At 38.2% G+C, this 17,493-nt stretch overlaps 1 protein-coding gene across 7 annotated transcripts in view; it reads left to right on the forward strand.

Annotated features, from left to right (window-relative positions):
- LOC133651711 (transducin-like enhancer protein 4) overlaps positions 1 to 17,493 on the forward strand; it is a 122,682-nt gene that overhangs the window by 90,622 nt on the left and 14,567 nt on the right. For 6 of the 7 annotated variants that reach the window (XM_062049753.1, XM_062049754.1, XM_062049759.1 and 3 more), the window contains 8 exons: positions 168 to 290; positions 357 to 410; positions 492 to 644; positions 4,208 to 4,343; positions 5,636 to 5,811; positions 8,949 to 9,025; positions 11,711 to 11,960; positions 12,028 to 12,275. In XM_062049753.1, the coding sequence (XP_061905737.1) occupies positions 168 to 290; positions 357 to 410; positions 492 to 644; positions 4,208 to 4,343; positions 5,636 to 5,811; positions 8,949 to 9,025; positions 11,711 to 11,960; positions 12,028 to 12,275 (1,217 nt within the window). The remainder of the gene's footprint in view (positions 1 to 167; positions 291 to 356; positions 411 to 491; positions 645 to 4,207; positions 4,344 to 5,635; positions 5,812 to 8,948; positions 9,026 to 11,710; positions 11,961 to 12,027; positions 12,276 to 17,493) is intronic. The other variant, XM_062049757.1, reaches the window with a different exon arrangement.

Raw genomic sequence — 17,493 nt, forward strand, 5'->3', positions numbered from 1 at the left:
CTCATAGTCAAATAATTTGTTATTGCGCATGTTAACTGTTAGCATGCTCATTTTAGCATGTCAACATAAGTTGGCTAGCTTTTTTTGTACTTTGTTACTTGACGCTCTCTGGATAATGTGCTTACTGTTAGTATATCAGTTCATTTCAGAAATGTCATTTCTTCCAGAGCTCATCCGTGTCACCGTCAGCCACTTTTCGGACTGGAGAGAAGCACAGAGGCTCGGGCGATTACACCACGGACAGCAAGAAGCAGAAGACAGACGATAAAGAGTTGGGCTCGTTGCGCTACGTAAGTCTGTATCATCAATTACTACAAAGTATGAGCTGTACATCAATTTCATGTTACAATATCCAGGAGAGTGATGGAGAGAAGAGTGATGACAACTTGGTAGTGGACGTCTCCAATGAGGTATGTCGGAGTATGACTCCATGACGTCCTGTGGATCGGGAGATTAAACCGTCTTCATTTCTGCACACACAACCACCCCAGGATCCAGCGACTCCCAGAGGAAGTCCCGCTCACTCTCCCCGGGAGAACGGTTTGGACAAAAGTCGCCTGCCGAAGAAGGATGCACCCTTGAGTCCCTCCTCCGTCGCTTCCTCCAGCAGCACACCTTCATCCAAGTCCAAAGAGATTAATTTGGTGAGTCATTTGGGTAATTATATCCTTCTGATCTTCTTTGTATCATTTCTCCAGGTAAATTGCTATTTTTAGGGAAGAAACGTTATAATGAGTTTCCTCCAAAGTGCGACACCGCCTCTAAGTCACTAATCCTTGCCTCCATAGCAGCAAATAAACGACAGTTCTTCTTGGAGGACAGGGAATAGCAGAACATGCTAGGCTACACACCGTAGGAGGATACAAGAAGCCATGCTAACCGCAAAGCTAGAGCTTTTGTGTGTAAACTAGTGTGAGTTTATCGATCTGAATATTGATAGTTGTTTGTTTTATTGACATTTTTGTATAAACCCCAAAACCAGTGAAGTTGGCATGTTGTGTAAATGGGAAATAAAAACAGAATACAATGATTTGCAAATCCTTTTCAACTTATATTCAATTGAATAGACTGCAAAAACAAGATATTTAATGTTGTAACTGAGAAACAACTTTTTTTTTTTGCAAATATTAGCTCATTTGGAATTTGATGCCTGTAACATGTTTAAAAAAAGCTAGCACAAGTGGCAAAAAAGACTGAGAAAGTTGAGGAATGCTCATCAAACACTTATTTGGAACATCCCACAGGTGAACAGGTTAATTGGGAACAGGTAGGTGCCATGATTGGGTATAAAAGCAGCTTCCATGTCATTCACAAACAAGGATAGGGCGAGGGTCACCACTTTGTCAACAAATGTGTGAGCAAATTGTCCAACAGTTTAAGAACAACATTTCTCAACCAGCTATTTCAAGGAATTTAGGGATTTCACCATCTACGGTCCGTAATATCATCAAAAGGTTCAGAGAATCTGGAGAAATCACTGCACGTAACATTGAATGCCCGTGACTTCCGATCCCTCAGGCGGTACTGCATCAAAAAGCAACATCAGTGTGTAAAGGATATCACCATGGGCTCAGGAACACTTCAGAAAACCACTGTCAGTAACTACAGTTTGTCGCTACATCTGTAAGTGCAAGTTAAATCTCTACAATGCAAAGCCAAAGCCATTTATCAACAACACCCAGAAACGTTGCCCGCTTTGCTGGGCCCGAGCTCAGTTCCCAAACGTTTACTGAGTGTTGTTAAAAGGAAAGGCCATGTAACACAGTGGTAAAAACGCCCCTGTGCCAATTTGTGTTGCTGCCATTAAATTCCAAGTTAATGATTATTTGCCAAAAAAAAAAGAAGTTTCTCAGTTACAACATTAAATATCTTGTCTTTGCAGTCTATTTAATTTGAATATAAATTGAAAATAATTTGCAAATCATTGTATTCTGTTTTTATTTACGATTAATACCCAATGTGCCAACTTCACTGGTTTTGGGTTTTGTATTTACAATTCTGTTACATTTCTGTTATTTGGCAGTAATAACTGTTTTCTTAAATAATTCCAATTAAATCTAGTAATTAATTAATTGTATACTAACGTTTTGTGTAGTTATAAGAACAATGTTCTTCGAATAAAATAATTTTTCCTGTTGTCTTTGTCGTAATCAACTAACTAGAGACAAAATTAATAAATGAGTTTGAGTTTACTTCGAACATGCAAGCATACAACATGATACATCACAATTTCCAGTTTCTCTTTTCAACATGTTTGAAAAGAAGTAGGAAGAAGCAGAGCTTATTTAATCCTACCCATTTTCTTTTACATAACAGTTGCTAAAACTTTTGTTCACTTCCTCTTCTCAATTTATTCACAATAAAGATAAATAAATAAATAATACTCGGTGAAGTAAGTTACATTTCATATGTTGAGATGAGTAAGATTATTTTGAAACAATGAACGGATGGATGGATGAAATACATTCAGAATGTTTATCATGGTTCTTCTTCTTTGTACTTTGTAAACACTTTAAGTTTGAATAGTTTTTTGAAGTGGATCATATTAGTACATTGTTTGATTGCTTTGCTTAATCCATTCCATAATTTAATTCCACATACAGATATACTGAAGGTCTTAAGTGTTGTACGTGCATACAAATGATTATGACATTTTAGGTCAAATTATCAGTATCAGTGATACTAGTCCAGTATTTACAGTGGAGACTCGATTTACGAACTTAATTAGTTCTTAAGCATGGTTCGCAAATGGAAATGTTTGTATAATGAAGCAAATTTCTCCATAAGAAACAATGTTAAATATGAATAATGGGTCCCATCCTCGACAAAAGTCCATATTTTAGTGAAGGTTTGTACACTTTGAACACAATATAAAGTGCTATACACTACGGTATAACAAACAAACATAACAAGGAGGTGATGGATCAACTTTCTCTTTTATCAACAAGTCAAAACAACAACGACAAGCTAAACTGTGCTGTATTTGCTGCTCTGCCAACACATGCACAAACACATATGTCACATTGGTGGCGTCACAAATAATCAGAAATCACTAAAATAATTAACTTTAACAACCATATTGCTGCAATAACAAATAAGGGTGTCAAAAAATCGATTTTAGAATTAGTCGCGATTCTTATTTGTAAGAAATCTTAATCGATTCATAAAAATAAAAAAAAAATTAAGACATTTTTATTAATCCGTCCTGTCCAGCCACTCAGACAAATCATATTGTTGATGTAGATAATCTATATCTGCTGTAAATATTTACTTTAGAAAAGAGAAGCGTTGGATACTTCTCTTGTTGATTTATTTGTATTTGACTTTATTAAATGTTTGGGTAGAATTTTATTAAACCAAAACCAGTTTTCTTTTAAGTAAAATATAAATGTATTAGAGCTATTTATCTATTTTATGGAGTAATGTAGTTAAACATAGAACTGGCACCAAATGTTATTAAGAAAAGTATTGATTTTGAATTGAGAATCGTTTCGAATCAAGAATCGTTTTGAATCGAATAGTTACCCCCAAGAATTGAAACGTGTGATGCCCAAATATTCACAGCCCTAATAAATACCATGTTAAAAATAAATACATACACTAAATATTGAATGTAATAAAAGGGAATAAGGAAATAATAGCAATGTTTATTTGATATTGTTGCACCGCCATCCTGTGTTTTTGTCTGATTATATTTGTGATCAAAAATGTAATCATTCAGTAATATTGAAAATGTTTAAGTATCAGCATTGGTGTGACCAATACTGATACTGCAACAACTTGATATTGGATCGATATCAACATTTGTAATATCGCGCAACACTAATGTAAAGTATACAAACAACAGAAGAAGTGCTTATTACATTTTAACAGAAGTGTAGATAGAACCATGTTACAACAGAAAGTAACCAGAAATGAACAGTACATTAGCGAGTAGGTTATTAAGTTTTAAGAAAATAAAACAGGAAATTACACAATATGATACATACTTCACTTTTGTGACCTGTTTTGATATGATTCTATTATTATTTATATGCCAAGTAATATATTGTGATGTACTGTATATCACTATTGCAAGAGGCTGCAATGTATATTGCGATAGAGATTTTAGTCCACATCGCCCATCCCTGCACTGAGTACTGTAATCTATATTCAAGTTTTGCGCTGCCTGAATACTTTTTTATTTATTTTTTTAATTTTTTTAAAGAATGAAAAATCCACAACACCTGTTTCCAAGTCCAGTACTCCCACCTCGCGCTCTGATGCGCCCACGCCCAGCAGTGCCACTACTACCCCGGGCCTGAGGGCTGCCCCCAGTAAGTCATCAGGAGTGGAGACACTAGGTAGGTGTTGCTGTGTCGTCTAATACAGAGGTTCTTTACCTTTTTGACCTCTGGGCCAAACTTTTCCACTACGGAGCTGCCAGGAGCCGGTTTAAATATTAACACCGAATTAGTAACCTTGCTCTTCATTTTAATCATATTCAATAATTATATCTAACCTGCTTACATTTTAAAACATTGTCAAATGAAATAAAAGCATGTGTTGATCCCAAATATTATTTATTGAAAGCATAAACTTTTGACTCATGTCAGGCTGATTAGAAAAATATTTACTAACCAAATATGCTGCTCAAAAGGCACTCATAAATAACTGATGAAAAATAAATGTACGTGCAATTATGTTGTGCTAAAATAAATAAACTTAATTAATAATGAATATGTTTTTGAATAAACTGTCAATACAATTAAAGTGAAAATACAAATACATCTTCACCAATTTAGTTATAATTTTTTGCGCTTAATAAACTTCTCTATGTGCTCCAGACTTTTTTTGTTTGTTTGATATTGTCATTACTGCCACAAGTTGTGGAAAAGTGTATTACAACTGAGTACTGCAGCGGCCCATACGCATACTTGCCAACCTTGAGACCTCCGATTTCGGGAGGTGGGGGTGGTGGGGGCGTGGTCAGGGCGGGGCGGGGGCGTGGTTGGGGGCGTGGTTAAGAGGGGAGGAGTATATTTACAGCTAAAATTCACCAAGTCAAGCATTTCATATATATATATATATATATACATATATATATATATATATATATGTATATATATATATATAAGAAATACTTGACTTTCAGTGAATTCTAGCTATATATATATATATATTTATTTTATTATGTTGTTGTGTGTTGTTACCGCGCTGGGAGGACGTTAATGAAACTGCCTAACAATAAACCCACATAAGAAACCAAGAACTCGCCCTCGATCATTCTACAGTTATAACGTGATTGGGCAGGCACGCTGTTTATATTGTGGGAAAGCGGACGTGAAAACAGGCTGTCGACACGTAACTCAGGTCCGCATGGAGCTGGAGGGGGCGTGGCCTCCAGCTCCGCCTGAATTGCGGGAGAAAATTTGTCCCGGGAGGTTTTCGGGAGAGGCGCTGAATTTCGGGAGTCTCCCAGAAAATCCGGGAGCGTTGGCAAGTATGCCCATATGGACCACAGCTGAGAAACAGATATTTTTTAGCGGCCCAACAATGGGCCCAGGCCCTATGGTTAAGAAAAACCGGGCTAAAATACAGCAATAAGATATGTATACTGTATGCATAGACTTGATTCTGACTATTGTTGTCGTAGCCCCTGGTCTCCGCACACCTCTGGCGGTGCCGTGTTCGTACCCTGGTCCATTTGGAATCGTCCCTCATCTGGGCATGAACGGTGAGCTGAGCGGAGCGGGGGCCGCCTACAGCAGCTTGCATAACATGAGCACGGTGGCCGCAGCAGCTGTCGCCGCTTACGGACGCACACAAGTGGTATGACAAACACTACCCATTTGTATTTTTGGGCATATACATAAAAGTATTGGGATACATGGTCAAAAAAGCAAATAAAGTAGCCTCTAATCTTCTGGGAAAACTCTGGTGCGCTTAAGTTTTTTCCACGCAGGGTGTGTCAAACTTGAAATGCCTGAAAGCCACTGGTGGTCAAGTCTGACTAAATAAAACTAAATGAATACAAACTACTTCTACCACCAGCTAAAGTAATCCTAATGTATGATAGGCGTTAGGGGGAACTGCACTTTCTGGGGGAAAATTTTCTTATCATTCACAATCCTTATGTAAGACAACAACACATTTGTGTTTTTTTTAATACGGTCCAATTTGTAATACAAATACAAATACAAGGTGGCTAACAATGAAGCTAATTGGAGTACACCATTGTGCCTTCTAAAAAAACATCCATAAACCGCCAACAGTACTCCATTTACATCTCGTGACCTGAATATTTACAAAGTATTAGCGATATTGTTATTATAAGTGCTAACGCCTAATAACTACTTTTAGCGGCGCAGTGTTCACAGAGCGCTTGCCCTCTTATAATGCTATTGACATACTGAGCTGCTGCGCTGCCTCTGAGTTGGTGAAAATTCATTTCTAGATTATAAATCATGCCTCCCACCAGGATAGTAAAAGGTTGTAGCCAATGTTCCCTCTAACTGTTTTGATGTGTCTACTTTGGGCAAACGCAAAAACTCCCTGAGCATTGAGTGACACACATGTGAGCAACATCAGACGTGCACACTGTGGCCATAACAGCAGCACACCTGTCCCAACCTTGAAATCATAAGTTAAATATCTTATCATTATAATCAAATGATAGCAGTGATTTCCATGAGATTATTTTCGAATATAAGTGAGTTGGCCCGCTTACAATGAAAATAACAAATGTGTTTTTCATGAGCTGTGTACTAGTATTGTATGTCTGTGTGGGGTCTTGCTTTGGAAATAATTTGTACCCCTTTCGGAGGCGACATTGAGTTCTCCTTAAAACATTCACATGTTGCACAATGAGATGTAAGCATGGGATCAAGTTGTAAAGTAAACATTCCTGTAACTTTCTGTCTGTAAAATATATATTTTTATTAGCATTTCTGTAATCTAGTAACAGCATTTCATGGTTATTATCCATAAATTAACATTCTTTATAATTGACAGGAGAATAAGCACACATCTGATTGGGGGTCATAGTGTAATGACCTAGAATGTACACTTTATGTGTGGTGTTGGAGTTGTCTGACTTTTTGCATGGCCGTAAACACATCGGTGGCTAATTGCCATGAGTGCATGTATTGGTGCAGGTGAGAAAGAGCGAGCAGCTGGTGTTGATATGACAGATAACAAAGAGTTGGTTTAAGTCTGGTTTGTACAGCAGAAAATGACTCGTTTTTAATCATAGAAGTTTTTTTTACTAATGTTTTTGGTGTGGTTAAAACCGACAACAAACAGTTTTGCTCAAAAGTAATCGATGGAATTCCTGTCTTCCTTAAAGTCAGACAGACGTTACAATAATTGAACAATGTTATCGAACTTTGTTTTATTTTTTGTCCCTTGTCACTTACAGTTGCATTGCAAAATCATACAGAATAAATTATGTGTTTATTTTGTTTAGCGTTCAGATGGGGTTTGATTTTGTTTGCGGCATAGATTTGCTGTGCGCAGAGGACGTGTGAGCAGTGCGCAATTGTGGCCATAAACCGAGAAGTTAGTCAACTTTGACATTCAATTTAGACCAGGAGATCAATCAATCAATCAAAGTTTACTTATATAGCCCTTAATCCCAAATGTTTCAAAGGGCTGCACAAGCCACAACGAAAGAGAAAGACACGAAAAGACGCTCGTTTGCAGCAACCTTTTTTATTTTTTATTTTTAACGTGCGTAAGGATTATGATTAATTCTTCATCTAAACGGGAAGTATAAACATCCCATCAGTCGGCCTCCCAGTGAGAGCAGACATTGTACAGTAAGTGGTTGTTGTATTATGTTGATAGTTTGTATTTCTTGTTTAGCACTTAGCAATACTGCTACTGACTGGATCTGTTTATCACTCAGTTTCTGAAACTTGTTTTGTCATCCTTCATATATTCAGACTCAAAAATATAAGGTCCTGGATCATCATTTGTCCCAAAGTAGTCTTTGTCTCTCATTAAGTTTGCCATGATTTGTAGGTTTGTTGTTGTTACAAAGAAAAGGAAATGTTATGCATCTGTGAAATTAATACGCTACCGCATGCTTAAAATTAGCAAACTACGTAAATATTACATATTATTTTTTATGTACTTGTTACTACATTACATATACAGTATACTTACAGCATGTATATAAAACAAAGATGGAGGTTGTTTTGTAGAGCGCTTTATAGGTGGAACAGAGCAACTCTCATTAAAGTAAAGTACCAATGATTGTCATACACACACTAGATACCTCCATTGCTAGCTGACTTTTGCTAGCGTTTATTTATGAGTTAGAATGCATAAAACAAAGAAAACCATCTGTGTTGTTGTCTTACATAAGGATTGTGAATGTGACTGCCAGGCTCCGTTTGATTGGTGAAAAGGAGTCAAAGCTTACATTGGATTGGTGAAACTTGACAGAAGTCTCTCTAACGAGCCAATTAATAAACATCTTTGCAAGCAGTAATCAATAGATTATAAGTAAATATAATAATGATATAAATAAATGTAGTGATCGGAATAAACTTAGTATAATGAAATAAAAGTAGCGTTTGTTCTTCACCTAAATACTCAAGTATTTTGCAAGTATGTTGCATCAAAACTACTCTGACAAGTACAATATATCCAAAAAGTTACTGAAGTAAATGTAACAGAGTAAATGTATTACCCACCTGTTATTGTAGTTTGTGTCTACTGGTATTCAAGATTGTCATGAAATATTCAACTATTAGCCACCCAGGGTGCCACAATTACACTCAACTAGGAAGTTAAGTAGAGCGGCCCGCAAATTTGAGACCACGTTCTACACCAAATTCATCCAACTCCTGATTAGTGCACTGAACACTAACAATCTAAAACTGGTACCTTTTAGATTTATCTAAAATTGAAAGCATATTTTCCTGCTGTGTTTTCAAAGTTAACCTTTATTTATTTTCTAGGTTGGGTTTGATCCTCACCACCACATACGTGTCCCTGGTCTTCCTTCTAACCTGTCAGGCATTCCAGGCGGAAAACCGTATGTTTCCTTTTCCAACCTATAAAAACGATCATTGCCACTTATTTATTATTTATTGCCACCTTTTACTTCTTGGTCACCTATAACTAAGGATGGGTACTGATCACATTAGAACCGATACAGTACCAATTCCCAGTACCTGGGAATCGATACCAGTATTAGATGTTGTTAATTTTCGGTACGTTTGTGTGTGTTCATAAATGTTATTGTTTGATAATGAAATTTTATTTTTAAATGACATTACTGTGTAGGCCAGAGGTGTTCAAAGTGTGGCCCAGGGGCGATTTGCGGCCCGCAGCCAATTTTTTTAACGGTCTGAAAATACTATTTAATAGAACCCAAAGAAAAGTGGAATAAAAGAGCAAACAGGTGACATGTAATGAGGAAAAGTTGCGATGTTGACACTAATAACACAAAGCTGCCAGGCAGGCTGTTTTTTTCTTTTTTTTTAAAACTGTTAAAAAAAAAATATTGAATCAAAATCTATGTTGTTTTGAATTATTGACCTATTGAAGGTTTTCTTTACCTCACATCAAATATTCCACTTTGAAATATTATTTGGGAAGAATATTACATATTTACTGTTTGCCATAAAAAATAAAAAATAAAAAAAAAGTTTCTTTGAAAAAAAGGGACTAAAAGAAACAAAACAAAATCGTAAAAAAATCATTACATTGCATAATCACCAGATAGGTCTGATATTGATCTATAGATTTAAATGTTGAAAATTATGAAAAAAAATAAAATAATGAATGACCTATTTTTAATACTTTTATGAGTGAAGCCCCTTTGGATCGCTGACAGTTTTAATGGGATTTATTTTTAAAACTGCCATTGATCAAAAAATAATCAATGCCGTTATGAATTATTGACCTACTTAAGGCTCCAATTACTTCATTACTTTTTAGGGGGGATATTGTGCATATTATGTGTTTTGGGGATAAAAACAGGGTTTTCTTTAACAAAAATAAAATAAATAATAATTACATTGACAAATAGATCTTAAGTTCATCTAAAAATGCAAGCGTTGAAAAAAATATGTGACTTTTTTTCCCTTGAGGGTACTCAAGGGAAAAAAAAGTCACATATTAATGGTTAAAAAAATCGATATATCGTGATGGTTTTGAAAATGAAAAATATTACAATGGTCCCTATGCTTTGATTTTTCAGTGCTAAAGTTTAGCAAGTTTAGTTTAGGCTATTTTTTGTACAATGTCTAACTAGGAAGTAGCTTTTTTCAGGAAGCTGTATGTGTTATGTTGTGCCCTGCAAAGGGTTTACACTGTAAGTATTGTGCTAACTAGATACCAGCTGTTTGATTGTGACATTCATCTTAGTTGTGGTTTTCATTACCAACTGTAGATTGTTGAAATCGCCATGTAAAGTTTCTAATGCTAATAGTAGCCTGTCTATGACAAATCCAATATAAATTAGCATCAAGCTAGCGTGTTTTGGAAGAGCATGGTTGCTTTGTTGGTGTTGAAAATGACAACATTACTTAAAAGGAGTTTATGATGCTTGAATAAATGTTGACATAAGCCGTTGTTTAGTCTGCACACGAACGTGACACGTGCAACATTGGTATCAAAATATAGCAGTGTTTAATTTTACGTGAATCAATGCCCGGTTGTACCGATGGAATTCGGTCGTTGCTTGTAAAAGTACCAAATTTGGCACCCATCCCTACCTTTTACATCAGAGGTGTCAAAGTCGTTTTCACTGAGGGCCACCTCACAGTTATATTTGGCCGCAGAGGGCCGCTTCTAACAGTGAATACTATAGTTACATAATTTTTTATGCATTTTATTAGTAGATTTTTTTTAAACTAAAATGTAAAAGAAATGGAATTGGGGGTTAAATCATCAAAAATGATTCCCGGGCGCGGCCACCGCTGCTGCTCACTGCTCCCCTCACCTCCCAGGGGGTGATCAAGGGTGATGGGTCAAATGCAGAGAATAATTTCACCACACCTAGTGTGTGTGTGACAATCATTAGTACTTTAACTTAAAATATGGTAAATTGCAATAATTTCACCTTAAAAATTAGTGTCTATTACTGTAAATGGAAAAACAGTACTGCTGTTTTTATGGTAAAAAAAAAAGGCAGCTTAGTTGCCAGAATTTTACTGTAAAATGTACATTTGTTTCTTTACTGTAAAAAAAAACAACTGCAATTTTACAGTAAAATATTGGCACCTGAGCTGCAAGTTTGTTATTTTTTTTATTTTTTTTACTGCAAATCAACTGTAGATTTTTCGGTGTATTACTGTAAATGCCGAAACGGCACCACAGTTTATTCCAGTAAAAAAAGTTGTTCTTGTCATTAAGAGAAAAATGCTAAACCACAGTAAATTTCACAATTTTACCATGAAATCTATTGCTACTTTTTCATTGCACAATTTGATGGATAACTTGCTTTGAGATCATTATTATTAGTATTTATTTCTATTTAAAAAATGGTTTGAATGTTTGATAATATATTTTTGCATAATTAGACAAAATTTAAGTTAACATATTTTGCAATTACATGGAGTACATATATTTTTGTTTCTCCCAAATTAGAAAGAAAGAATACATTTAGTAAGAAAAGTTACAGTACTTTATTGATACACAGGCTTTCGAGGGCCAAATAAAATGAAGTGGCACATGTGTGTTACACAATGACCGCTGTGTTTCTTCATTTCAGAGCCTACTCCTTTCACGTGAGCGCTGACGGACAGATGCAGCCAGTACCTTTCCCTCCTGACGCGCTGATCGGCCCGGCGATCCCACGCCACGCGCGGCAGATCAATACTCTCAATCACGGGGAGGTGGTGTGCGCCGTGACTATCAGCAACCCAACGCGTCATGTTTACACCGGCGGCAAGGGCTGCGTGAAGGTGTGGGACATCAGTCACCCTGGAAACAAGACCTCCGTGTCCCAACTGGACTGCCTGGTGAGTGCCAGCTGTCTGATTCATGACAGTCGGTTTAAGAAATGAAAACATACATCTGTACCATCAGAATAGAGACAACTACATCCGCTCTTGTCGACTGCTTCCTGACGGACGGACGCTCATCGTCGGAGGCGAGGCGAGCACTTTGTCAATATGGGACTTAGCCACGCCGACGCCTCGGATCAAGGCAGAACTGACCTCGTCGGCTCCTGCGTGTTACGCGCTAGCCATTAGTCCCGATTCCAAGGTGTGCTTTTCCTGCTGTTCTGATGGAAACATAGCCGTGTGGGATCTTCACAACCAGACTCTGGTGAGGTAGGTCACCTCATGCTAACTCAATGTGGGTCACTGGTGGGGCAGGAGTCCATCCCGGCTGACTCCGGGTAAGAAGTGGTGTTCACCCTGGACTTAAATTGCCTGTTTTTACAGCAAAACGTATCTCTTTACTAAGCCTATAAAATGTGGGCTTCTTGTCGCTAAGTACAACATTAGCTTAGCTTAGTTCTGGACACTATACAGTGCAGTGTTGGCGCTACGAATTTTCAAAATGGGGTGCCAGGCACCCCGTCAAAACATAAAAATGGGGTCCCACAGTAAATTTTTTAGGTCCCACTTTTTTGTAACCGTTTTGGAATCAAATGATAGATGTATGCATTATCCTGTTATATCTCACATTCTATATTGTTTTGGAAAAAGTTTGCCATAAACGTTACTTAATTCATCAAAAAAATTATACAAAAGAAAACACATTTTAATGCATATGTAAATGTATTCAGTTATAAACATTCATTCACTTTCTTCTTTCCTTAATGGATCTAAACTTTACCGCTGCCGTCCCAAAATCAAAGTTCTCTGGCTGACGAGGACCTATCTCATCTCTGCATATTTTATTAGAAAACCCTTACAGGCATTACATGTATCAAAATCAAGTACATACTGTACTGTTTGCTTGTTGAAATACCCTTTTTAGAGTAAATATCTACCCAAATGACCACTTTGCTGCTGCCAAAAATTTATTTGAAGGGTATTTCAACAAGTACAGTAGGTACTTGATTTTGATATATGTAATGCAAATAAGGGTATTCTAGTCAAATATGCGTGTGTAAATATGCGATGTGTAAATATCAAAATATTACGTTGAATCACTTTTTGTCAGGCAATATTACATTTGATGAAATGTGTACATAAATGAATACATCCAAACACTACATAAATATGTATTATGTGCATGAATAAATAACAATTACAATTGTATGTATCTTCCAAACAAGAAAGAGGTTTTATCACGCCAACATCGGACTAACAACAGTCCTTTAAAGGCTTACTGAAATGACATTTTTTTATTTAAACGGGGATAGCAGATCCATTCTATGTGTCATACTTGATCATTTCGCGATATTGCCATATTTTTGCTGAAAGGATTTAGTAGAGAACATCGACGATAAAGTTCGCAACTTTTGGTCGCTGATAAAAAAAAGCCTTGCCTGTACCGGAAGTAGCGTGACGTCGCAGGTTGAAGGGCTCCTCACATTTCCCCATTGTTTACACCAGCAGCGAGAGCGATTCGGACAGAGAAAGCGATGATTACCCCATTAATTTGAGCAAGGATGAAAGATTAGTGGATGAAGAACGTGAGCGTGAAGGACTAGAGTGCAGTGCAGGACGTATCTTTTTTCGCTCTGACCGTAACTTAGGTAAAAGGGCTCATTGGATTCCACACTTTCTCCTTTTTCTATTGTGGATCACGGATTTGTATTTTAAACCACCTCGGATACTATATCCTCTTGAAAATGAGAGTCAAGAACGCGAAATGGACATTCACAGTGACTTTTATCTCCATGACAATACATCGGTGAAGCACTTTAGCTACGGAGCTAACGTGATAGCATCGTGCTTAAATGCAGATAGAAACAAAAGAAATAAGCCCCTGACTGGAAGGATAGACAGAAGATCAACAATACTACTATCAGGAGACACCGAACCAAACACTGGACCTGTAACTACACGGTTAATGCTGTGCCGCCTGTCGAAGCCCAGCAATGCTGTTGCTAACGACGCCATTGAAGCTAACTTAGCTACGGGACCTCGTCAGAGCTATGATAAAAACATTAGCGCTCCACCTACGCCAGCCCTCATCTGCTCATCAACACCCGTGCTCACCTGCGTTGCAGCGATCGACGGCGCGACGAAGGACTTCACCCGATCATGGATGCGGTCGGCGGCTAGCGTCGGATAGCGCATCTGCTATTCAACTTAAAGTCCTCCTGGTTGTGTTGCTGCAGCCAGCCGCTAATACACCGATCCCACCTACAGCTTTTTTCTTTGCAGTCTCCATTGTTCATTAAACAAATTGCAAAAGATTCACCAACACAGATGTCCAGAATACTGTGGAATTTTGTTATGAAAACAGAGCTGCTTGTATTGTGATACAATGTGTCCGAATACTTCCGTTTCAACCATTGACGTCACGCGCAAACGTCATCATACATAGACGTTTTCAACCGGAAGTTCCCCGGAAAATTTAAAATTGCACTTTATAAGTTAACCCGGCCGTATTGGCATGTTTGATTGATTGATTGAGATTTTTATTTGTAGGTTGCACAGTGAAGTACATATTCCGTGCAATTGACCACTAAATGGTAACACCCGAATAAGTTTTTCAACTTGTTTAAGTCAGGGTCCACTTAAATTGATTCATGATACAGATATATACTATCAGATATATACTATCATCATAATACAGTCATCACACAAGATAATCACATTGAATTATTTACATTATTTACAATCAGGGGTGTGGAGGGGAGGAGGTTAGGATATGGACAGCAAGTAGTGGACATAGAGAGAGAGAGAGAGAGAGAGCGAGAGAGAGAGAGAGAGATCAGAAGGCATAAGAAAAAGTATCTGCATTTGATTGTTTACATTTGATTATTAGCAATCCGGGGAGGGTGTTAGTTTAGGGTTGTAGCTGCCTGGAGGTGAACTTTTATTGCGGTTTTGAAGGAGGATAGAGATGCCCTTTCTTTTATACCTGTTGGGAGCGCATTCCACATTGATGTGGCATAGAAAGAGAATGAGTTAAGACCTTTGTTAGTTCGGAATCTGGGTTTAACGTGGTTAGTGGAGCTCCCCCTGGTGTTGTGGTTATGGCGGTCATTTACGTTTAGGAAGTAGTTTGACATGTACTTCGGTATCAGGGAGGTGTAGTGGATTTTATAGACTAGGCTCAGTGCAAGTTGTTTAACTCTGTCCTCCACCTTGAGCCAGCCCACTTTGGAGAAGTGGGTAGGAGTGAGGTGGGATCTGGGGTGGAGGTCTAGAAGTAACCTGACTAGCTTGTTCTGGGATGTTTGGAGTTTAGATTTGAGGGTTTTGGAGGTGCTTGGGTACCAGGAGGTGCATGCGTAATCGAAAAAGAGTTGAACGAGAGTTCCCGCCAGTATCCTCATGGTGCTTTTGTTGACCAGAGAGGAGATTCTGTAGAGAAATCGCATTCGTTGGTTAACCTTTTTGATTACCTTGGTTGCCATTTTATCACAGGAAAGGTTAGCCTCTAGAATGGAACCTAGGTAGGTGACCTCATCTTTCCTGGTGATAACAATGTCACCCACTTTTATAGTGAAGTCATTGACTTTCTTAAGGTTGATGTGGGACCCAAACAGGATGGATTCCGTTTTACCCAAGTGTATGGATAGCTTGTTGTCAGTGAGCCAGGTGCAAGTTCTACAGAGCTCAGCACTGAGGATTTTCTCCACCTTTGACTTGTCCTTGTCGGATACCAGCAGGGCAGAGTCATCCGCAAACAAAAACAATTCACAGTCGCATGCCGATGACAAGTCGTTTATGTATATTAGGAACAGTAAAGGTCCCAATATACTGCCTTGGGGGACTCCACAGCTCACCGAGAGGGGGGGGGACACGGTGCCGTTCACCTCTACCACCTGCTCCCTCCCCTCCAAGTAAGATTGCATCCAGCTCCATGAGGTTTTGTTAAATCCGATTGCTCTGAGCTTATCCAACAGGATAGCGTGGTTAATTGTGTCAAAGGCCTTCTGAAGGTCCAGCATGACCATGCCGCAGTATTTGCCCGCGTCCACCTCATGTTTGATGTGGTCGGTCAGATAGAGAAGGCATGTGTCAGTAGAGTGGTTAGTTCTGAAGCCGGATTGGAATTTGTACATGAGTTTATTAGTGGCAAGGTAACTATCGACCTGTTCATAAACTATTTTCTCCATTACTTTCGAAATGGAACTGAGAATAGAAACAGGTCGGTAGTTGCCAGGTTCCAATTTGCTTCCTTTTTTAAAGAGGGGAGTTACTCTTGCTATCTTAAAATCTTTTGGTACTTGGCCTTGTGCAATTGATAGGTTTATTATGTGCGTGATGATCGGGGCAATGATGGAGGCAGAGTCCCTGAGGAATCTGGAGGGAATATTATCAAGGCCGGTGGCCTTGTTTGGGTGGAGTGCGCTCAATTTTTTAAACACCTCATCAGCTGTGACCATTTCTAATTTGAAATCATCGTTGGATACTCCTAGCTTTCTGTAGAAGGCTTTAATGTGTTCTACACCAAAGCGACCAGAGTGGTGGGACAGCTTGTTGACAAGAGTTGCGGCTATGATGGTGAAAAAGGTGTTAAGTCTGCTAGCTACCTCCATTTTGTCTGTAATGAGGGAGTCACCCTCCTTAATGCTGATGTTGGTGAGTCTGGTTTTAAGTTTCTGGCTGCAACCAGGAAGCTGGTTGTTGAGAATTTTCCAGAGCTCACGTGGCTTATTTGTGTTTTCCTCTATTTTGTCGTTAATGTAATTTTTTTTAAGGATTTAGTCAGGTTGGTTGTGTTGCACTGTTAAGATTTCATCATTGATGTATAAACTATCAGACTGCGAGGTCTGTAGTAGTGGGTTTCAGTAGGCCTTTAAATCTCATTAATACCACAGAAAAGGAAAACGATCAGTTTCCAGACATGATAAAGGCTTAAATAATGTCAAACACGTAGCGTTACAATAACCACATAGATAAAGTGTTTGTCTTACACCTAGTAATCCGCTGGGGACAGACGAAGCCAAGCAGTGCAGGTTTAGCGAGCGGTGCGCGCTCCCGTGAAGAAAATACATTTTTGGCTGGGAATCACATTTTGGCACAACACCGGCAAATATAATCAAACCAAAACACCGGCGGAAAGCGATATTTGATGAAAAAAAAAAAGCTAACCAGAGTTTTGACGCGGAGAAGGCAGTGTCAGTAAAATTTTCAATGCGTAAAAAAACACAAAAAGTGCGTTAACGCCAACATTGCAGTGTTTATGACACAAATTTTAAACTCCACTGTTTTCTTGGATATAATGTGTCTACTTACCTGTTGCTGAGAAGTCACCACTTTGGTTCACCTTCATTATAGTTAGCATGTTTCATTCCAGCCGATGCATTTAATAGGAGTGTCACTTCCTATATGATACGGATATGGGTGCTTTTATTTTGTTATTTTGTCACGTGGAAAGTTAGAGAAGGCCCGATCAGGTGAAATTAGTCAA

Source organism: Entelurus aequoreus, linkage group LG06 (genome assembly GCF_033978785.1).
Source record: "Entelurus aequoreus isolate RoL-2023_Sb linkage group LG06, RoL_Eaeq_v1.1, whole genome shotgun sequence".
Taxonomy (NCBI): domain Eukaryota; kingdom Metazoa; phylum Chordata; class Actinopteri; order Syngnathiformes; family Syngnathidae; genus Entelurus; species Entelurus aequoreus.